The sequence below is a fragment of the Symphodus melops genome (assembly GCF_947650265.1).
Source record: "Symphodus melops genome assembly, chromosome: 14".
Taxonomy (NCBI): Eukaryota; Metazoa; Chordata; class Actinopteri; order Labriformes; family Labridae; genus Symphodus; species Symphodus melops.
Window position 1 is genome coordinate 17,930,868 of NC_136704.1, and position 22,567 is coordinate 17,953,434.

At 40.1% G+C, this 22,567-nt stretch overlaps 2 protein-coding genes across 5 annotated transcripts in view; both read left to right on the forward strand.

Moving 5' to 3' along the window:
- Positions 1-957: 957 nt before the first annotated feature.
- Positions 958-9,420, forward strand: LOC306834969 (coagulation factor XIII A chain-like). The gene is made up of 18 exons (XM_079361315.1): positions 958-1,005; positions 1,120-1,207; positions 1,314-1,410; positions 1,505-1,678; positions 3,177-3,425; positions 4,166-4,284; positions 4,362-4,469; positions 4,944-5,118; positions 5,353-5,491; positions 5,813-5,916; positions 6,002-6,090; positions 6,335-6,488; positions 6,590-6,699; positions 6,989-7,154; positions 7,385-7,539; positions 7,661-7,797; positions 7,876-7,981; positions 8,205-9,420. Exons 2-18 carry the CDS (start codon positions 1,154-1,156, stop codon positions 8,238-8,240), a joined length of 2,172 nt encoding a protein of 723 aa, XP_079217441.1. The 5' UTR covers positions 958-1,005; positions 1,120-1,153; the 3' UTR covers positions 8,241-9,420.
- A 5,648-nt stretch (positions 9,421-15,068) lies between these two features.
- Positions 15,069-22,567, forward strand: part of rreb1a (ras responsive element binding protein 1a) — a 53,144-nt gene continuing 45,645 nt past the window's right edge. For 3 of the 4 annotated variants that reach the window (XM_079361882.1, XM_079361883.1, XM_079361879.1), the window contains exon 1: positions 15,069-16,075. Coding sequence is in view for 2 of the 4 variants with exons in the window: in XM_079361879.1 (XP_079218005.1) it covers positions 16,036-16,075 (40 nt within the window). In the remaining 2 variants the exon portion in view is untranslated. The remainder of the gene's footprint in view (positions 16,076-22,567) is intronic. The other variant, XM_079361878.1, reaches the window with a different exon arrangement.

Below are 22,567 nucleotides of genomic sequence, written 5' to 3' on the forward strand. Positions count from 1 at the left end.
CCATCTATCCATCTATCCATCTATCCATCTATCCATCTATCTATCTCGTGTTTACTTTGCTTTTTGAATATGTTTTTGCAGATCTCAGAGCAGAGCGCAGATGTCAGAAGAGAAATAGGAAGTGTATCTGTGGTGAAATCTGACCAATCAGCAGCAGCAAGTCACCATGACCTTGCCGAATGAGGTCAAGGTCAGAGGAAGATCCTGACACAGAACAGATTAAATCAAATAGCGTTACTTTTGTGTTTACATGTAAACATGTTGATTGAACAGTCTTTTGGAAAATATAATTGAAGGAAAAGAAGTACGTTTTTTTCTGAAGTACCCGACGTTGAACTTAAATAAAGAAATTGATTTGTATAGTGTAATAATGTATAAAACATTAAACACGTGTGTGATTATTATGCTATAAAGGTGTTTGACATGAAGCGAAAGCTCCCACAGCTACTGTAATAACTGATGAAATGCAGTTGTTTAAGACAATGCAGCAGAAACAAGCAGACAACAAACACTTTTTTAAAAGTCAAGACAAAAAAAAAGAAGTGTTGTTTTCATGTACAACAATTCAACTCATTAACTTTATACTTCTTCTGCATTTATAATCATGATCTTTATTTGGCGTTATACTTTACAGATTAACATATTCCAGACACAAAGAAAGTGTTTTGGGGTAAGAAAATAATTACTTAATTACTTAGTGTGGTTCCGTTTTTTGTTTATCTTTTTTTTTATTTTATTTTTTTATTGTTGAACTTTACGGTGTGTGTGTGTGTGTGTGTGTGTGTGTGTGTGTGTGTGTGTGTGTGTGTGTGTGTGTGTGTGTGTGTGTGTGTGTGTGTGTGTGTGTGTGTGTGTGTGTGTGTGTGTGTGTGTGTGTGTGTGTGTGTGTGTGTGTGTGTGTAAAAAGAGGAAGCAGTGTGTGTATATAAACTGCCGTTGAAGTCAATATGAACATCTTCTGATCTGATCATCAGGAACTCAACACACTTCTTTCTTCATCAAGAGGTGAGACACACATGCTTACAATATATCGGTAATTTTTAATTCATCTGTCTTTAGGTGCATATTTTTTACTTATTTTGTGTTTTTTAATGTTTTGTTTTTAATTTTGTCATTTAGCGACTTCCGTGAACTCTTTGATTCTTCGACCATCATGTCTCATAAAGTGAAAGAATCTAGCCAATTCAGGGGGCGCTATAATAACCCGGTACAGAATCACTCACTGAATAACTTTAAGTATCATTTCGAGATATTTTCAGGCCTCTGTGAGATACATTTTAATTGACCTATTTGAATATTTGACTGATATTCAGCTGTCCTACACCAACCTTGGGGATCAAGGAGACGATTTTCCAGAATTTGACCCTTATGACCACAATGCTATGCCCAGAAGTGTTGCGCCTTCGGGGGGTGAGATACATTTATTTTGTTCTATTTAATGTGCAGAAATCATACACGATCAATAACATATACATTGTGTACTGTCTCGTTATTCTTCTCTCAGGTCTGAACGTTGACATCGTGGACATGTGTTTGGACATCAACAAACACAACCATTACACCGACCCCTACGACATCAAGAACCTGGTGATCCGACGCGGTCAAGTGTTCTACATGAAGGTCACCTTCAACCGCCCTGTCACCGAAGCAGACGACTTTCAGGTCGAGTTCCTCATCGGTGAGTCTCAATCCGGAACCCGAATCCATCAATACTTGATTACAACTGAGGTTGAGACAGACTGTGAAGTGAAGAATGTTCGAGAATCAGGATAAATATTTGCTGAGTGGTCAGGTAGTTCAGAATTATTCAATTTTAAAATCCATATTTCTATCTTTAGTTAATCCAGCTCACTTTGATCCTGGTTGTTTAAACAAAAAAGTAGCATCAACCTGATTCAGATACAGAGATGAACACATCTGGATGAGCAGAGCTTAAAATTTGACTTTATATTACAAACTTGCAGGAGGCACCAAAAGTTACATTAATCCAGTCGAAATCAGACTTCTGCAGGGATCAAAATTTAATTTAAATAACCTGAAAACATAAACTGAAGGTTTGATCCTGATGGAAACTTAAAACAGATCACCTGATCTCCTTTTATCTGTACAATCTGTTGAATTACTTTGAATCAGGCCCAGAATATCAGTGCTATATACAACTTTTGTCCCCAGACTTCAGCAAAATCCACACATTACAAGATTCCCAAAGTTGATTTAAATGAGATATATATACATACAGTATATACATATATATATATATATATGTGTGTGTGTGTGTGTGTGTGTGTGTTTAATATTGGTGTTGATTGATTATTACTGTATATGTTTTTTTCCCTTCAAAATCCTTCATTTATTATAACTCCATGTTTACCAAATCTTTTATACCAGTAGTGCAAAAAAAAAATTTCAAAATGTCTAAAATATGAACTTGTTTGTGAAAATATATTTTATTTGACCACATTTATAGTTTGATGCTTCGTCCCTCTAATTCGGTCTGAAACAGCCCTCAGCTGGGATCAGGATTAATGATAAAAGTCTGTAAAGGATGTGACAGGGATCCTGATCAGGACGGGGCTTAAGACCAACTAGCCGATGAAAAGATGTTAACAGTCGTTCACTGAACAATTAAACTACTGTCAGCTCATCAGGCAGCAGCACAGACACACACACACACACACACACACACACACACACACACACACACACACACACACACACAGCTACTCTGTCTGACAGATGTTTGCAGACATGTTTTTATCAAGCCTCAGCTCAAAAAAATTCTGATCTTTTTAATCAGATTAAATAATTATATTTTATTTTGGGCAGAAAAACTTTTCCTTCTGTTACTTCCTTGTTTCCTGTCATATCTTTTCTTTTTTACTATCCTTGTCTTCCTGTCTCATTTTCATTCCTGTTGTTCTTCCCTCCGGCACGCTTTTGCTGATCAACTCTTCTCTTGTTAACCCCTCCTTACCAATCCTCTTTCCTCTCCTCCCTTGAATTCTTCTCCATCTCTTCCCTCTCTTGTTTCCTTGCCTCACCTTTTCTCTCCTCTCCTCTTCTTTGGTCATTGCCTGTCCCTGATTTCCCTCTCCTTATTTTCTCTTCTGTCTTTGCTTCCTCTCCTTTAAAATGTCCTCAAACCCCTAATATCACACTCTCCTCCTCCTCCTTAGGTCGTCACCCTTCTGCTAGTAAGGGTACTATGGTGGTGGTGACTTTTGGCAACCGTAAAGGTGGCCCGTGGGCAGGTAAAATCATGGAGATGGATGGAGAGTCTGTGATGTTGGAGATCAAGCCAACGGCCAATGCCCCCGTGGGAAAGTTTCGTACCTATGTGGCTGTTACGACAAACACCGGCATTCAGCGAACCAAGAGGAATGCCGAGACTGACTTGTACCTGCTGTTTAATGCCTGGTGCCCAGGTACGAAAACCCACAGACACTCTACTGCCCCCTGCTGACTGTAGAGTGGTAGTTCATTTTCATATTGATGATGACAAAATGACTGAAATTGTGGGGAATTGTTTAGAACGCTCCAGAAGATTATTTCTTGCAGCACCCACTAAACAGGCTGCAATGGCTGAAACATAATCCCAGTGTGGAAATTTATCCAGATCAAAGTGCAACCTCTAAAATTATTGTCAAGTTGTTATTCTAAGCATCTGACAAATGTAAAAAAACAAAACAAAAGATTGCTATACAAATAGACCTTTTTATGGAATTTTATAACCAAAATCAGCGTTCCTCAACTCCATTGACAAAAACTGTCATTTCTCCTTAGATAACATAGGTGTTGCCAATCTATCACTGCATCTATTGGTTTTTAATGGTCAAAATTAACCATTAAAAACAATCAAGTCACTTAAAAACAACTAAAAAGCGAAATGATCAAGGTCTCAGAAGAGGAGCTTCCCCTGAGTTCCACAAAATAAAATCAATGTTTTCTTCAATGTGTTTTTGGAGCCTGGTGTCTTTGAAGTAAGGGAGGTTTCTGGTTTAAACACATCATGTTCGTCCTTCATTAAAAAGGTCTATATATGTTGGGATCCTTTCTGTGATGTTGCAAGACACTTAGAATGAAAAAAAAAACCCAACAACAACAGAGGACAGAATTTCAACAGCTTAGATCGTCACTGCCTACGCGATTGTCTCTTTCTCTGCAGATGATGCTGTGTTTTACCCGAATGAAGCAGAACGGTTTGAGTACGTCCTGAACGACATCGGTTGCATCTACAGTGGTGTTGCCAGTTCTATGTCACCCCGATACTGGCTGTATGGACAGGTATAATCAAATATAATGCATGAACACCATAACAACTCAGAGAATTAACTGTAAGGTAATGCATCGTCTCTCTGCAGTTTGAGCATGGCATTTTGGACGCCTGTATTCAAATCCTGGATGCGTCTCGGATGCCGATCGCCAACCGAGGCGACGCCATCAAACTGGTCAGGATGGGATCAGCCATGGTAAGAAAACAGACTGAGGAACACCTAACCTGCTCAACTATAGTTCAACTGTCTCTAAGTATTGGACATGAATTTGAAAATATACAGAGGTCTTTGGTCTCAAGATTTATTAAAAATTAAGCAAGTCTTAAGTATTTCTTAAGATGTTTTTAAAACTCTTTGCCCGTGTTAGGCAGCACAAAAATAAATCCATAGGACTTTCTCCGTGAGCACAAATACTACAGAGTGGTAAACATGGTTCTGTTACAACTTTTTGCAACGTATTATGGCCAAACATAACAACCTGTCTCAGTATATTTGATATGTTGTCTTAGTGTTATATCAAATGAAATATGGGATTCACTTATTTTGCCAATTATCATATTCTGTTTTTATTTACTACATTTTAAACAATGTCCCAACTTTTTGGGGTTGTAATGCGTATGAACAATACTGTCCCAGGGTAACTGACGTTTGACCTCCCTCTTCCCTCAGATAAACGCTCAGGATGATAATGGTGTGTGTGTCGGAAACTGGGGCGATGATTTCTCCATGGGCAAGCCCCCGACATCTTGGACCGGCAGCGTCCAGATTCTGCTGCAGTATATCAACACCGGAGTCCCTGTCTGCTACGCGCAGTGCTGGGTGTTCGCAGGGGTCTTCAACACATGTGAGGACTTAAAACTGTCTATATGAGATCATTTCAAGTACGAAAAGTGTTTTTTTTTTTTTTTTCAAGTAAAATATTTTGAAAATTCATAATCACCACAAAGTGTCGAAAAATGACCACAAGAAACACAGTCGCCAAAAAAGCAGACACAGAAGAACCACACAGATGCAAATAGCTCCAAGGGTTTGGTTTAAAAGTAACAATGTGAAATGAATATATTTTATTCCATTGCAGTGCTTCGTTGCCTCGGCATCCCGTCGAGAGTCGTCACCAACTTCAGTTCAGCTCATGACAACACGGGCAACCTGAAGACTGACCTGATCTTCAATGCTGACGAAACACCGGACACAGAGGGAACCACGGACTCCATCTGGTTAGACCATAAGCCTTTCAGTCGTTACTGTTGCTAGTAGAATAGATTGTAAGAGTTCTCATTCCCGGTCCTTCACAGATTTCAACACATTTTAATTTAAACTAAAACAGTTTGGGCCTCAGACCGCAGACAATGTCACAAAAACTAATGTCACAATAATTCTTCAAAATCGTTTGTAAAGTAGGCATTAACAACCAGAAAAGGAAAAAATAGAGTAAAATGCCCCAGAATTGTACAGAGTTCAAGCAAGTGCAACTTTTTTTATCAGTGTTTTGCTAAAACCACTGTGTAGGCTATTTACATTACATATTTTCTCTAAAGGAACTACCACTGCTGGAACGAAGTGTACATGATACGCCCCGACCTCCCTGCCGAAATGAGCGGCTGGCAGGTGGTGGACTCCACACCGCAGGAGATGAGCGATGGTAAGATATTTGTATACAGCCAGATGAATAAAAGGTGAAAAATCAATAGACGAAAGATAGTTATGATCCTGTGTTTGATTTTCAGGAAATTATCGCTGTGGTCCATGCTCTGTTGCTGCCATCAAGGATGGTCTGCTTTGTCACCCATTTGACTCTGGATTTGTCTTTGCTGAGGTTTGTTTTTAACCATTTTGAAAAGGACAAGAAGTAGCCTACAAAAAAATGAAAAAGGAAAAATACTGAAATTTAGAAATACACAGTGTATTTATTTAATTTAATTAGAAGTACAAAATATTAAGGCATGCAGTTGCAATGCATTTTTATACAATATGATAAATTAAGATATACGGTATAATATGATACAACAAAGGTGGACTTCAAATAATGTATTCCAATTTTTTTTTACCTCTATCACCAGGTGAACAGTGATGTGGTCTACTATAAGAAGGATAAATATGGCACCCTGACTCCGTGGAAGGTGGAGACGGCTATGATCGGATTGTCAATCTGCACTAAAGCTGTGGGCAGCTTTCAGGCTATGGACATCACACAAAACTACAAGTACCCAGAAGGTAACTCCATACTTCCAGATGAAAAAACAACAATGTATAAATAAGGTAAAAGAAACAAAAAACTAAAACACTGTGTGTATTGTTTTGTTTTTTGTATTCAGGCAGTAGATCGGATGAGCAGACAATGGCTCGGGCGGAGGAATTTGGCTGTGTGAGGGATCACTCTGAGCTGGCTCCGCAAAAGATGTCTGTTTCTATCAGTTGTGAACAGGTAACACACCTGTCTGCACACCTGTATTTGAAAAAAATCTTGTCCATCTTTTAATCCAACTATGTCCATCCTTTTATCAATCCTCCATCAGTCTTTTTAAATCTGTCTTGACATGACCTGTGTATCATCCATCCAATCGATCAATCATTAATCCATAACCATCCCTGATCCATTCATCTTACATTCATCCATTAATTTAACCAACATGTGTTCTCCATTTCTTATATCCATGTCTGAAGCTGAAATATGCCTACATTGATGTCTCTTGTCCCTTTGTCCCTGTCTTCAGGTCTCAATTTGTCAGGATGTTAAACTGGCTGTGGATTTCCAGAACGGGTCTGATGTCCCCAAAACCGTGTTGGCTCACCTGAGTGGGGCAGTCACCTTCTACACCGGAATCGTCTGCTCTCACTTCAAAGATCAGGATTTCACTGTCACCATTCCTGCCAACCAGAGTAAGAAACAACATCTCGGAAAAAAGTAGTTAGTAGTTTGACAGTTAAACTCTGTTACGAAAAAGATTTGTGTGTGTGCGTGTGTGCGTGTGTGCGCGTGTGTGTGTGTGTGTGTGTGTGTGTGTGTGCGTGTGTGTGTGTGTGTGTGTGCGTGTGTGTGTGTGTGTGTGTGTGTGTGCGTGTGCGCGCATGTGTTTGTGTGTGTGTGTGTGTGTGTGTGTGTGTTGCAGCGGAACGTGTGCAGCTGACCATCACGGCTGAAGAATACATGCCTCACCTGGGAAATCAGCTCTGTCTGCAGTTTATTGTGAGTGGACAGGCTGATGGAGAAGGTCTGACCGCCGTCAAGGTGATAGCGCTGCAGACCCCTAACCTCACCATGACGGTAAAACCAAAGACAGACACACACACGCACATCAACAATCAAATTAAGGATGTCTTGGGATAGTAACTTAAAGCTTTTGTTGGGAACTTTATAATAGCAATCTTTTGTAATGTGTGTGCAGGTGAGTGGGCTGCCTAAGTTAAAGCAGGAGATGTTCGTGACCGTCTCCTTCAAAAATCCCTACGACTTCAACCTGCTCAATGCACAACTGGCCGTCGAGGGACCGGGACTCATGAGCTGCAGGACTCGTTCCTACAGGTGCACTTACTTCTGACGACATGCTGACAGATTTTTGACTGTATAGAAGCTGTGTATTTATTCCTTTCTGTGTTTCAGTGTCATTGAGGCCTATGGTTCGATCAGCTGGGTTTTGCCGTTCACCCCTCGAATGAAAGGAGCTCGTTACCTTGTGGCTGTGCTGTGCTGCGAAAACCTCTGCCAGGTAACATAGCCGACTTTCTCTTTTAACATTACTGTACTCATCTTTTTTGTATACACTTTAGTTCTCCTGCCCCGCCTCAGAAGTAAACGAAAAAAATGTGTTTCTGTTATTTCCTTTTTCCTTTTAAATAAAGGAACAATGAAAATCCAACTATGTTTTTAGTTGAAAAAGAAAATCATCTTGTTTTTCAAGCCAATTTCAATGGAGGTTTTTTTTTTTTCAGATTTGGGGAGCACTTGAGCTTAAGATTGAGGGCTGACATGATTGGTTCAGAGATCGGTGACACCGCCCTTGATCCACCCAGCTTTCACCAATCAAAACAGCTTTAATCTGAGTGGGCGGAGATTATGCAATTTAATGCCTTGTTGATTCTCTGTCTTTTTTAAATTTAGACTCAAATGTAAAAAATCCAGATTCTTAATGATTTCTCTTGACAGATGAGGGAGGTTTGTGTAACAGACTTTAAAATTGTAATATTGTAAATTCAATGTAGCCCAAATGCTCAGAGGTAAATCCAGATATCCCAAAAAACATGAAAAATATGACCATTATATATGACAAGTCAGAGCATCAAGTTGATAAGATCGTTTTATGTTGCTCTATTAAGGTCAATTTCATTGACATTATTTTTTTAATTGCTCAGTTAAATCCGTTTTTTCAAATCCAAGTCTTCATGAAAACTAAAAATCATTTAAAAAAAACAAACTACAAAATATTAATCAAATGAAAACAGTCTTGCTCATTGTTTTAGTAAACACAGACTTTTGGCATGTGTGCCAAGACAAAGATTTTAATGGTAATTAAATGCTACATCTCATTTGTCTCACATGAGCTTTTGAAGTCAAGATAATTAACCCAAAAATCATAAAAATCAATTTCCAGAAATGTTGGAATGTTACATTTCTTCAGCATAACTTTTTATCGAGGAATATTTTCCAGATCGTAGAGATCTTTCATTTTTACGTTTTATTCAACATTTTAATTGCTACTACAAGTCAAAACTGAGTCTGTTTGTCAACCGTCTAAAATGATAAATCTGCTCATAATTAAATTATAAATAATAAAGAACTCCAACATTCACGGACTGAACTCCTGGGATTTTAGACCATGAACATTTAGTTTGACCTTTTTTACTGCTAGTTTAATTAGCGAAGGCTAAGATTTATATCACTGGATGTGATTCTGCTGCAGATTTGCCTTTTTGTGATACATATTTTGATATCATGATAAGACATCTCAATCAAAGTTTAATCAAATAAAAAAACACCATGGATGTTCATGGTGAGCTCACAGACTCAGTTTTGCCCTCACAGCCTCCTCTCAGTCTGGATTTAAAATATGTTTAATGAGAATTTTGATTAGATAAAATGTGATTATCTTTCTTTTCTTTGTGACTGAAATTCTTTTATTAATGCTGAAACTCTGTACTAACAATAAAAGCAAATTCAAAACCACTGAATGTGTCATACTTAATAATTCAGTACTTAAGTAGCTTGGTTCCATTCCTTGGTGTGTGCGTGTGTGTGCGTGTGCGTGTGTGTGTGTGTGTGTGTGTGTGTGTGTGTGTGTGTGTGTGTGTGTGTGTGTGTGTGTGTGTGTGCGTGTGTGTGTGTGCGTGCGTGCATGTGTGTGTGTGTGCAAAGGGACCATTAAGATGTAGTGGTGTATAACCCTTAAAGGATTTGGGTTTAAATGAGTTAAAAACAAGGAAGGAAATACTTAAAGGGCCTTCATTATAATACTGATTTGAATTTTCAAGTCAATAAAGTAATAAAATATTATTTAACCATTATGATTAAGACCTTCTTGTGTTTTTACATTTTCCTCTGTTTTATTAAAACACCCTACATTTTACAGCATATTAGAATAGATTTCCCTTAAACTCTATATAAACAAACAAAAAACATAATAATTATTTTCAATTATTATGAGTATTTTATATTTTAATTTTTGTATCATTATTTTTGGTAATATGGACTGTATGTATCGTGAATAATTGTATAAGTCGACTGTTGTTTTCTGGAGTCATTGCAGTTCTGTTTTGAACCACTGGAAGGAGCCAGATGACTTTCACACAGGACTCTGACTTATTTTGAGCTGTGCATCAAGACTTCCCTCCAGATAAAAATCCCTCTTTGAGGGTTTAGTTTTTGGTTTGTCAGGTTATTTTTTGATCTAACTTCATCACATTTAACCTGAAATAATTCTCAGGTTCCACAAATTAATCTTTGAATTTTAATGTTTAAATCAAGACAAAAGTAGGCTTTTAACTTCATAACAAAGACAAAGTAAATAATAATAATTATAACAGAATCTATCAATGCAATTTAACTCTATAATTGTGTGTGCATGTATGTGCGTGTGCATGTGTGTTTTGTTCAGGTGTCAACATTCCCATCTCCCACCCCTGACAGCAACAGGTGAGTTATAGTTATGGTTACTGTATCTAATGTATCAACATCACAAAACTGGTCGGTAAGTCTGCCACACACACACACACACACACACACACACACACACACGTCTCACCTTTTATTTACAATAATTTGACTGTTTGGTATTGAAAGACATTTGTCTTTGTGAGGACTTTTGGCCTTAAGGAATGTATTGTGTTAAAATACGAGAAGTAAAAGTATTTATAGTGCAGACAAATAGTATGTATAAATATGTATCATAAATATGATGTGTTTAAATCAAACAAATCCTTTTGAATTCATCAAATCAAAATCAAAGCGACTTATTGGTAAGACATCTCCATTCCAAAAGTTTCAAAGACTTTCAAACGGGAATTTACCTGTTTCATCGGGACAAAATACATAACATCTATGACATTATGACAAATCTGAACTTGTTGTATCATGTACTTATGATGTCAGAAAGCTGTACAGAAAGGATCCCAAGAGGATTATATCTACTGTATATATTTTTTTTAAAGATTAGAAGGACCCCTTAAGACAGTTCCAAACTCACAATGGGATATCTTACAATGTCATATGTCCACATGCTATATTTACAGATTCTGACACAATATGACACTTTACAATACACTTTGTATGTTTCTTAATTTCTCAATAACTGTGAACATCCAAAATGACATAAATGCAGCATTTACGTGGTTACATGAGTGAGGTAACCTTTAATTCCAAGACTACAAAAATGGTGGACAATGCATCACTTCCTGGTCACACTGTCAGTCATTTCTCTAAAGCAACATTTTTCTTTTGTATTTAAAGTGTTTTAGAGTAAAACAGTTTTAAAAAGAAACAAACTTTGGGTTCAGTGTTTAATGTTCAGCTCTGTTAAGTCTTTGCTGCTCTCCGGCTGCATGCTACGAACTGTGTGTGAGTCTGTAGCTGAGTTGGGCAGGCCTCAAGCTGCAAGGCAAACAACTGTTACCTACAAATCATCCGTCACTATTGGAAACCGGTTTTTCGTCCACCCCCCCCCCCCCCCCCCCCCCCCATCTCCCTCCCTCCCTTCCCTTCCCTCTTCTTCTCCTCTCCCCCACTCCCACCATCCCCTCTGCTGCAGCTCAGGCTTGAAGTGCATGTCCAAGCAGCAGATTTGAAAACTTTTAGAAAAAGGAAACATGGCTGCAGACGAAGAGGAGCAGAGAGGAGAGACAAGAGACGAGCATGTGTTGTTGAAGCTGGTTGGGAAACAGAGAGACGGAGCACCATGTGCTCATCATCCCCCCACACTGCCGACAGGTGTTGGCTTCATGTGACTGCCTGCTTGCCTGCCTGTCCGGACAACGCTCCAATGAAGAAAGAGGAGGAGGAGGAGGAGTGTGTAAAGTTTCATCAACAACAACTGTGTCAACTCGCTTGGTGTTGGGAAACCCTCTGGCTCAGATCTCCTCTCTGCGGCTGGGGATGCCTCTCCTCCTCCTCCTCCTCCTCCTCCTCCTCCTCTTTTCCTCTGGATGAATGAATGAATCCACCCTTTTGTTACCAATGGCTCGTTCCTCGGCAACGGCCCCATGGTTACAGTCCAATAAATAACATCACACTCTCTCTTCTGCCTCTCTGGTTTCCAGGCCAGGATGCTAAAAGGAAACTTTTTTATTACAGATTTATTTTATTTTGTCAGTTTTTGTATCAAATCCACACTAGCAAAAACTCCAAGGTAGCATTTAACAATTAAAAGGTAAAAACAGGTTAAATTCAAACGAAACAATTAAGCAAAAGAAACAGTTACACAGCAGACTTAGCTAATAAGCACATGGTCCCTGATGACATGAAAAGTTGCAGAGAAGTTATTTGGAGGGAAATCTCACAATTGCATAAATAATTCTGAGGTAGCATCTATCACCAAATTCACCAGGAACATTCTGTACTAATTTGAAAATGGATCCTTAATGAAAACATAATGATGATTACATATTGGATGAAAAACAACTTTAAAAAGCTGGACAAGGGGCGCCGGTGGTCTGGTGGTTGGTGCGCCCGCCCTACAGTAAGTGCAGAGCTTTGTGTGTGTGTGTGTGTGTGTGTGTGTGTGTGTGTGTGTGTGTGTGTGTCCTGGGGATGGGCTGCTTGTATCTGAATGGATTAATTTGAATTGAAAAGTGGACTACTGAGGTGAAAAGCAATGATTGGATTAGTAATGTAATGCTGTTAGCTGCTTTTCTCTCTCTCTCTCTCTCTCTCTCTCTCTCTCTCTCTCTCTCTCTCTCTCTCTCTCTCTCTCTCTCTCTCTCTCTGTGTGTGTCTGTAATGAAGTGGAGACTCCTACAGTCTGTTTCGGCTGAGCCTGTATTTCATATGTCAACAGAACACACAGATCTCTTCATGCTCTGCTTCTCTTTCAGATTCTTGTCTTCACATTAGGAGCTTTGACCCTGCTGCTCTCTGAAAGCAGAAAGGCAAAATAGATCGCAGACAAAAGGACAATGTCAACTGATCGCTAACATATAATCATCTATTTTCTCAACTATTTCCTTTGTGACATCAGTTTTCACTTATGCTGCGGCCATCGCTGAATTGATTGCAACTGTCAGGATGTGATTAGCCTAGCTTAGCATAAACACTGGAAATAGAGAACAAAGCCTAAACTGTCTTTACCAACTTGAAAAAATACACCCGTTAGGTTTTCTCCTTTGTGTTACTTTTACTTGTGTTTTGTGTTCATGCTTAACATAAACTTTCTTTGTCATTTAATTCCTGCAAAGACAGCAGAGAAATGTATTTCCCACTAATCTTTTCCTTAAAGCAAGCTGAAGGAGGTAAAGAGCCTCCTGCACACAAGTGAACACAATGTTTGAAGTCATTTAGCCGCTAACCAAAGTCGTGGTAACACCCAGTCCTCCCATCAGCCCCTCCTCCCTCTCCTTCATCAGCAACAGGCCCAACCAGCCTGGGACAGGCAGGGAGGCTCTTCCTGCTCTGCTGCAGCCGCCCGCGGGGGAGGAGGGGGGGGGAGGAGGAGGTGTGTGATGGGAGGAGAGATGCCTGTGTGCTCCTCGCTCCAGCAGGGGATGATGGGAGGAGGAGGGGTCTGTATCTGGAGATGGAGGAGGGCTGTCAGGAATGTGGGAGAGGAGCTCCACATGCAGCAGGCAAGGAGTCGAGCTGCTCTCACTCGCACTAAATTTAACAATGAAGGTCCAGGAGGTTTAAATTTAGTTTGCAGCTGAAGTTTGCACCGGGAGTTAAAGTCTGCTCTTGCGCATAAGGAGAAGGGGTTATTCATAAACTCCTCATCCTGTTCTCTGCTGCTCTCCTGCACGTGATGCAGAGTCTGCAGATCAACAAGTCCACTGTTCAAACTCGTCATTCTTTATTTTATTTTTTTTACTTATGTATGTTATGTATGCAACAGAAAATGTGCAATAAATACTGTTTCCAGTATGTGCATTTCTGTTTACTTATGGAAGTCTGGATGCTGATTTTGTTGATAGTTTGTATTTCCTAGTACTACTGTGGAGTTCAAGACCAATGTTCTCACAGAGACAATAAAGTGTATAAAATAGTATTGTTATATAATGTATCTTAACGTATTGTTTCAGCTCAGTTGTTATTGTATTTTATCATATCTTCCCGAATAGTATTGTATTGCTTCTCCTTGAAAGGTATCACATCGCATCCTCTTCTCGTATCATGTGATGTAGCCTTGCCCCTCTTTTGTCATCATTGTACATATCGTATCGTCTTGTATCTGATAGTTCAATGTAGCCTTTCGAGGCCTCTTCCTGTCTGATCTCTTCCCATGCAGTCTTGTATTGTTTTATTTTGGATAGCTTTGCTTCAAATCATATTGTATGATAAAGTCATAATGACACTAGGGCCTTTAGTTAACCGTTGCAAATGTAGCACTGTTATGAAAGGCCTTCAATTTTTGAATCAATCAACAGGTTTTAAGTGCTATCACAGTTCAGAAAAGACATTAGGATTGGCATGGCATTGGTTTCTTTTTGAATTATTGTGAAGGTGGAATGACTTCACCTTATGTTTTTGTGAAGATTTATGGTGGAAAAACTACTTTTAAGATGGAATTAGTCTTCTTCTAAATTGATCTTTCACAAGATTTGGCAACACAATTTCAATGGTTTTAAATCATCTCAAAGTTTTAAGACAGCCATATATTACTTTAGACTCGTGACAATGATTTGAAGGATGAAATATCTTTACATTTAAAGTGTTTTGTGTAATAATATGTCTTGATAATTTCATAGCCCTGCATGTAACTTAAAACTTGTATGACCTTATAGACTTTTGGACATTTTCAAAAGTAGTAGTAATCTATTTATTTAAATAGGGTCAGTGCACATTAATGAACATATACAAATATCTTTAGAGATATTATTACACTACTTTAATGAGAAAAAATGATTTTTGGAGACAGGTAGCCAATAAATTAAAACTTTTATTTCACTTAAAAACGTTTTCCCTGATTTTGAGAAAGGTTCCATTTCCATTGGCCCTCACTTCAGCAAGATATATTTTACATTTGTAACTCAATCACCTTCCTGGAAACAGAAGCAGCTTCTTCCATCCCCCTAAAACTGACGGTTGGCATCCTCGCTTCAGTCCAAAGCCCGCGATATCTCAGTCTATCCCACAGCTAAACTTCTAACTCTCGCGATAACTGCTGTAGCTGCCTCCACAGTGTGACTGCGAGCAGGGAAGCAAACAGCGCGGATGGTTTCTTATCTTCTAGTACCTTAAACTCTACGTCATCGATAAAACAAACGCTTGTTTCTTGGTTGTTGTTTTTTTTATTCAACGACATTAAAGAAGAGTGAGTAAATGAGGCGACACAGCTTTAAGAATTGACTTTAAGTTTAGGGTAATCAACTTTAAGTAATATTTTATTTCGAAGTAAGGTTAATTTAAAACATGCGCAAAGTTTTTTTTTTTTTTTTTACAAGAGTTACAATTTCCGCAGAGATTGTTGAATAAAGTTTTGACAGCTGAATAAAATTGCTGATTTAATTATGTTTTCCTTTATTTAGGAGAACATGGGATTATTTCCTCCTCCATCACGGCTGCAGGCGCAGGAGTAATCCAGCAACGTGCATCTGAGTGTGCGTAAAGAGAGAGATGCTTGGTGGCCACGTCCCCTTGGAGACTGGAGAGACAACACGTGATGAGCTTTACTTATCAGGTTTAGAGGGAGAGACACACCGAGAGAGAGAGAGAAACACCGAGAGAGAGAGGGAGAGAGAGGGCAGAGTTTGGAGTCCAGAGAGGAATTAAAACTAAACACAACTTCATTTCAACATTTTCCTCTCGACGAGTTCTGTCCTCGAGTTATTCTTTTTTTTTTTTTTCCTCCGAGAGAGGAGAGAGGAAGAGAAGCAGAGGAGGAGGAGGAGGTTGAGGAGGGAGGGGAGGAGGAGGAGGAGGGGAGCTGGAGTAAAGTTTGTCCAAGTTTGCACATCCCTTCGGAAACGCCATTTTGATTCCTCTCCTCTCCGGAGCGAGTTTGCAGCCTCTCTCCCTTCTTTTTTTTTTCTTCATCCCCCTTTTTTTCATCCACCATCCCCGCCGTTCATCACCACCATCATCATCATCGCCCCCACCACCACCACCATCATCATCCTCGCCACGATGTCTCGGCGCAAGCAGCCCAACCCCAACAAAGTCAAGCGTAAGTCTGCGTTTTTCACCTCTCCATCGCTGTTTGTGTGCTTTTCTGGCTCTGTGCACGCTGTGTGATCGATGTTTGGTGTGTTTGTCGCTATTGGGGGAAAAGTTTTGACTTGTTGACGCTGTTTAAAGAAAGTTGAGCTGAGATGTGGGGACAGCGAGGGAGGGATACCAGTTTTTTTCTCTCTCCTCTCCGTGTTGCTTCCTAGTTTGATGCGCATCCAAGCGGTGGAATTCAACCCCATGTCTCTTCCTCATTTACCCTACTGCAACTTATTATGAGCAACTTCTTGTTTTGTCGACTTTTTGGTGCAACTTTATCCCCTGTATGCTCGTTTGGGGCTGTTCTGCCCCACGGGGTGGGTGGCAGGGGGAGGGGGGGGGGGTTCAAAGTCTGCTCGCCGCCCGAGTTGAGCATCCATATCTCGGGTGCACTTTGGTCGGAGCCTCGCTGCTAGTGGCCATGTGTAAAGCTATCAGACACCAATCAAAAGCTAGCAGCAATTAACACCGTGGCTTCCTGTGTGTGCCTAAAAGTAAAACCACCTGTTGATTATCTTCGGAAAGGAAAGATGGGCATGGTGAAATGGGAGCTTATGCACATTATAGATAGTCAATGTGTTATTAACAGAATATATTTTATATGTTAATGTGATAGATCTTTTACTTAATAAGGTTGGTGTTTTTCTGATGTTGGTTTTGCTGGAGGATACAAGTAGGCCTAGCCTATTTTCCCAGTTATGGCCTAGTTTTGGCAGAATCCATAAACTGGTGACATGTGTCAAAGTACTGGTGACGAGTTTTGAAGTATTTGTTGTTGGTTGTAAGAGATCATTTGTGTTTGGTCCTTTCAAATGTCAAATCATCATCGTTCTAAGGTGAACTGTAAATTTAACATTTAGGCTATTGCGAATCACATCAAAAGTTACTTTTCGGCTATATAAAGAAAGGAAAGTGATTTCCTCCTATATTGTGTGGTTACAGATTAAGTTGTGTCATTATGTTATTGTGACCTCTGTTTTTGTTGAAGACCAAGACAAGTAGCCTAGTTATAAGCCTATGATCTGGGGTTTCTATTTGTGATTTTCATATTGTCTCATTGTATTACAGATAGTAACTTTGAGCCCTGTCTGCATTATTTTTGATTTAGCTTGTTCTGGGTAATTTGTATTGTTTTGTAGCTTTTTATACCGTCTAATAAAGGGCAAATTTACTGGATAAATTTTATCATCCTTAAAATAATTAATAATAAGCTGCCTTAAGTACATACATTAAGTATAAGGCTGTAGATGATTTAAATCAAAAGTAGAAAATAAACTGTTCTTAAGAGGCCTGTGTAATATCGTTCTAAGATTTGCTAGAAGTTTTATTTTGAAGGGGCGGGCGACATTCTCGTTAGCACTCTGGCTAACAACGGCTAACTCGACGCAGCTGCTGTGACCTTGCCCAGACATATTTAGCCACAAACCGAGCCCTGTTCACGAATAAAGTTTCTCAAAACTCCACCGAGGCGTCCAGTCCCACGAGTTCGACTGGCGTGTATCACTTTCTGCGGCTGTTTTGCGACTTCTCGCTTCGTTTTGGGAGACTTTTCTCCCCCCCCCCGTCTCCGGTTACGCGCAGCACCGCAGCAGCAGCAGCAGCATCGACGTGACGCCTGTTGCATCCACGACCTCCTCCTCTCCTCCCCCCACCACCTCCGTCGTCTCTCCTTTTTCTCTCTTTCGACATCATCGACCGCTCTAACTTCCATTTTAAACGTTTACTTAATGCTGATTCTTACACCTGAGGCTGTCTTCGACCTCAAACCGTCGACTTTGATAACTTTTTAGCAGCTAATTCATCTGTTGCTCTCGTCGTCGAAGTTTTCTTCCCCCGTGTCGGTTCACGGCGGAGGATGCTGTTAGATGTAAAAAAAAAAAAAAAAAAAAGTAGTTTAACTGTGTGAAGGAGGGTTTGTTATCAGGTGTGCCAGTCAATGATTGATGGACGGGGTTTGGTTTGGCTTTGTGAGAGGAGATGATGAGTTGTGTCTCAGGGTTGAACTGGTTAGATAATGGTTGCTAGGATTTCTCTCTCTCTCTCTCTCTTTCCACCTCCCTGCTGTGCAACTTTACATCGACTAACTCCGTTTTTATATTCCCTTTTTTTTGCATTTAAGTATCAATTAATAATTTTATAGTAACTTAATAGTGTCTCTTGAGCCACTTGCAGTAAAATCTAGTACACTTTCAGGTGAGTTCTTGCACTCAGTCAGGCCTATGCTCACCCTGTATTAAAGGGCATCATTGTGATGTGACAAAATATAGGCTAATGAAATACGGTAAGCCTTTATAAGTTATAGCCTTATGATGCTGTGTGAGAACAAACCCTGTTTAAAGACTAAAGTTTTTCTGAATCGCGTATCGACAAAAAGCTTCAGGCTCAAACAATTCAGATTAAGGAGAGGTCACCTAACAGTTCATGCTGTCAGGTATGATTCTAACATGATGACACTGACATTATCATGGTGCGTTGCATTCACCTTTGGAGTAAGACGTAGACACTAGTAATGAAGTTGCACACAAAATGGCCTCATTCCACATGTGAACAAGTTAGACAAGCAGCCTAGAGAGGGCTACCTATGTTTTGTTAGTGATAAAGACGCACAACGTGATAATTTGTGCGAACAAACACCACGTCAACCGATATAACTTTATCAGTGTGATTAATTTTATGAAACAAAAACTAGACTAAGTCCACTATATCTTATGGCTTGTACTTCTGTTGAAGAGTATTAGCCATGTTGGATTTTGAGCTTGAAGGGGCGTTACTCATGTCATATGTGACTGGCCACTCGAAAATGTCAAACTCACGGGATCGAATGGAAAGCATCATTGAACTTGCGTAAAAAATTGCACATATTGCTTGCATACATTATTAAACAAACACTCACACCAAGACTTAAAGATTCAAAGCACCAACCTGATTGAATATCGTGAAGTGTTGTTACAGTAAATTTTAACCTTGAATCGTGATTTGGATCGCATTGCACCGCTCGCTCTATGCAGTGCATTTTGGGAACATCACTGCCACTTAAACCCTCTGATGGCAGATTATCCTATTCCTGATGTAGTATATTTATGTGTCACTGTATGTATAGCATGTTATGGTACAATGGGTGTTCAACAGATATGCTGTTATAGTTATAAAGGGCTTCTCTTACATTTGGCACTGAGCTTTTTGAGTCAAGTTTATTTTATAGCAGTCCAAAATGTTTTCTGTTTTTATTTTTTCGCTTGTAAAATACATTACTCTCTCTTATAGTGTGTTGTTTAATGTGTATTAACAGAGAAACTTCTGTGAGGCCTTTTTAAAAAAAATAATAATGTCAGTGTTAGTAGGCTGCCTGTGCTGTAACTTTCAAACCATGTATAACAAGTTTTTCCTATTATGTTGTAAAAGTATATTTATTTACATAATGGCAACTAAATTGTGACCTTGTGGTACCTGCATCCTGTGCAGTAGTCGCCAGTGGTTTGTTGAGTTTCTAGCGCTCAAATGTCTTTTTGTTTGACCGCTTCATTGTGTTTATGGCCCCAAACATCAGATTTGTTGCGAGTTTGTTGTATTTGATAGAACGCAAACAAACTTGGAGCATGTTTGTGTCTTCCTGTCGTGACTTAGGGTGAGTTTGAACTCATTTTAAACAAAGTTTTAGGATTGTATTTTTCAACTCCTTCGAGCTCTCATAGTATTCCTATTATTGCTCTTATGTCGGCTTCATTTGCAGTAAGATTTGTTTGTAGTTCTTCCAGAGACTGTTTTATTCCTTTTTGGGTAAATGTATCACTATTACTAATTCTATAGCAGCCATGCAGTATCCCTTGGTAACATTTATTGCATCTTGTTTTTACATTTAGTCTTTTTTTGGGTGCATTTTCCACACCAGTTTGTGGCTAAATCATTCAGCTTCTGCAAACTGTCGGGTCATCTTAAGTGTCAGCTTGGCTGAGATGTTAAACTGTGTATTCCTGTGGAGTTTGGTCCTCTCCTCCTATGAGAGGAGGAGCAGAAGCAGGAGGAGGAGAGATCCGGATGAGCAGTTAGCATTCCATTACGAAATTCAACACTGAGGCCGAGCTGGGCCCTCGGCGACAGGCGCAGATCTCTCTCTCTTGCGCTCACAGATCGGCACTTTTTGCTTTGGGGGTTTTTTTTTTTAACTCGTCCTTCCACTACTTGACTTCTCAACTCCAGAAGGAGCAGCAGATTTAAAAAAAAAAAAAGACAGAAAAGACATAAACAAGAACGGAGGAAGAGAGCGGAAGTGTAGTAATCAAAACATCAGAGTGGATGATTGGTGCTAAATAAAAGTCCATTCTCAGTTACTGTACGTTTGTTGTTGCACGCTGACACACAAAGCATCTTCTCCTGATGCATCTGCGTGTATGTGTGCAGGAATGCGACCGTCTTTATTCCGTTTAACCCACAGATTTCCAGTTTGCATCACTGCTTCTGTCTCCACATTGACAAAGAAAGCATCCAGTTATGGTTCCATCAAAGCTCCATTTCTTCTTCTTCCTCTTTTTCTTCTTCTGTGGTGTTGGACATTTAAAATGCTGACGGTCGATGATGTAGCCGATGATGTGTCTCACACGCACAAACGCACATCCAAACGCACACACACACACACACACACACACTCACACACAGCAGATACACACAAAGAGTTTCTTGTGCGATGGGGCATCCTCCATTGTGAGTGCTTTTAGTGGGAACTGAAGATGCACACACACACACACACACACACACACACACACACACACACACACACACACACACACACACACAGCCTGCAGTAATAGTCTTGTAAAGACATGATGCAGCATGACGAAGGAGCGAGGGATGATGTTTTGTACAAGTGGTAATAAAAAAAAAGAGGAGGAAGAAAACTAATCAAAAGAAGAGTTTGAAATTACATAAGTGATTAAAAATATTTCTTTTTACATTTAGAATAATGTCATCATCAAAATTTGAGAGGAAAATGTGTTGTCATTGTAAATGACATCACGTGAATTATCCGTATCACCTCAAGTATAACTATCATGACGATCACTCATCTCTGACCCAACAGAGTGTGTGTGTGTGTGTGTGTTAATGGGGGGTTTCAGTGGGACTTGCATGTCCACAGAGACTTGAGTGGAGTAGCTAATTAAAAGCTCTCATCCTCCCTGTGAGACTGTGTGTGTTAAATGGGGGTTAATGTGGAGATAACACACACACACACACACACACACCCGTCCTCTCCATTGATTCCCACAGTTTCCCTCAAACGACGAGCTCTATCAGTCGTCGGCTTCAGACAAACATGACGATGACGACCCTCCTCTCATTGTCTCTGAGCTTGAAACGTCTCCTCTCTTTCTTTTCAGTGCCCTCTGTCTTTTTGTGATGTAATTTAGTGTAGTGTCGCTCAGTCTTCTCTATCTCTAAAATCCCTTCAACCTAAAGAGATTTGCAAGTAAAAAAATAAAAAAAATCCGAAGTGTTGAGGAAGTATTTTAAAGTTAAAAGCAGAGAGCTGAACAGTGAGTTCACACTTGTATTTTCAGTATATTTTCGATGCTTTCGGCTGAAGCTTTGTTTCTCTGTGTTCTCTCATGATGCTAACAAGCGTCCCCTCTTTTTCTTTCTGAAACTTCATGTGACTTCCTCCTAGTTGTATTTCACCCCACTGATGCTGCAGCCGTGTACGATTTCACACCAGGAAGTCTGCCGAATAGAGCAGGAGGGGTGGGGGGAGAAAGCAAGCGTGGATGATCACAAAGTGAACAGGTTGCCGCTCGCGCTTTCTTGGCACTGTGTCCTGCTCCTATCAGAGCCAATCAGTGTGCTCGGTGGACTACCTCAGGGCGACAGGTCGGCGTGTTTGTGCAGCAACGAAAGCTGCTGAGGTGAAACTCCCCATCAGAGGGGCTGATGTTTCCTCCTCTTTTTCTCCTTCTCTCCTTCTCTCAGCACCAGACCCTATTTATAGAGCCGCCTGTTTTAGATAAGATTATGTTCCATCCCCCGACCGAGGGAGCGAGCGAGCGACCCACAGGTTAAAGAGAAAGAGGAGTTAGGGTCAGGGAGCTGACTTCAGAAACACATGGGCTCTGATATCGATCCACCACTGAGCATCTTGTCAGGACCAAACTTTCCAAACCCGGCAAAAAGTGACTGACTTGAAATGCCGATGAGAGAGGATGCGTCTTCAGTGAGATGTTCTGAAGGTGTGAAGTGTGTGTGTGTGTGTGTGTGTGTGTGTGTTGGGGGTGGGGGCAGTGAGGATGCAGACGGGGAGGTGTGGAGGAGGGGGAGGATAATGAAGGGTGGGGGAGAGGAGAGGGCGTTTAAACTGCTACACCTCTGCTTGGACCAAATGGCTCCACACACACACACACACACACACACACACACACACACATTCACTCTGTTAATCCATTGGACTAAAAACTGAATCACAAAT

Coding starts and splice junctions, on each gene's coding strand:
- LOC306834969 (XM_079361315.1), top strand. CDS start 1,154: ATGTCTCATAAAGTGAAAGAATCTAGCCAATTCAGGGGGCGCTATAAT. Junction 6,700..6,988: donor TTTCTATCAGTTGTGAACAG/GTAACACACCTG, acceptor CCCTGTCTTCAG/GTCTCAATTTGTCAGGATGT. Junction 7,155..7,384: donor CACCATTCCTGCCAACCAGA/GTAAGAAACAAC, acceptor TGTGTGTTGCAG/CGGAACGTGTGCAGCTGACC.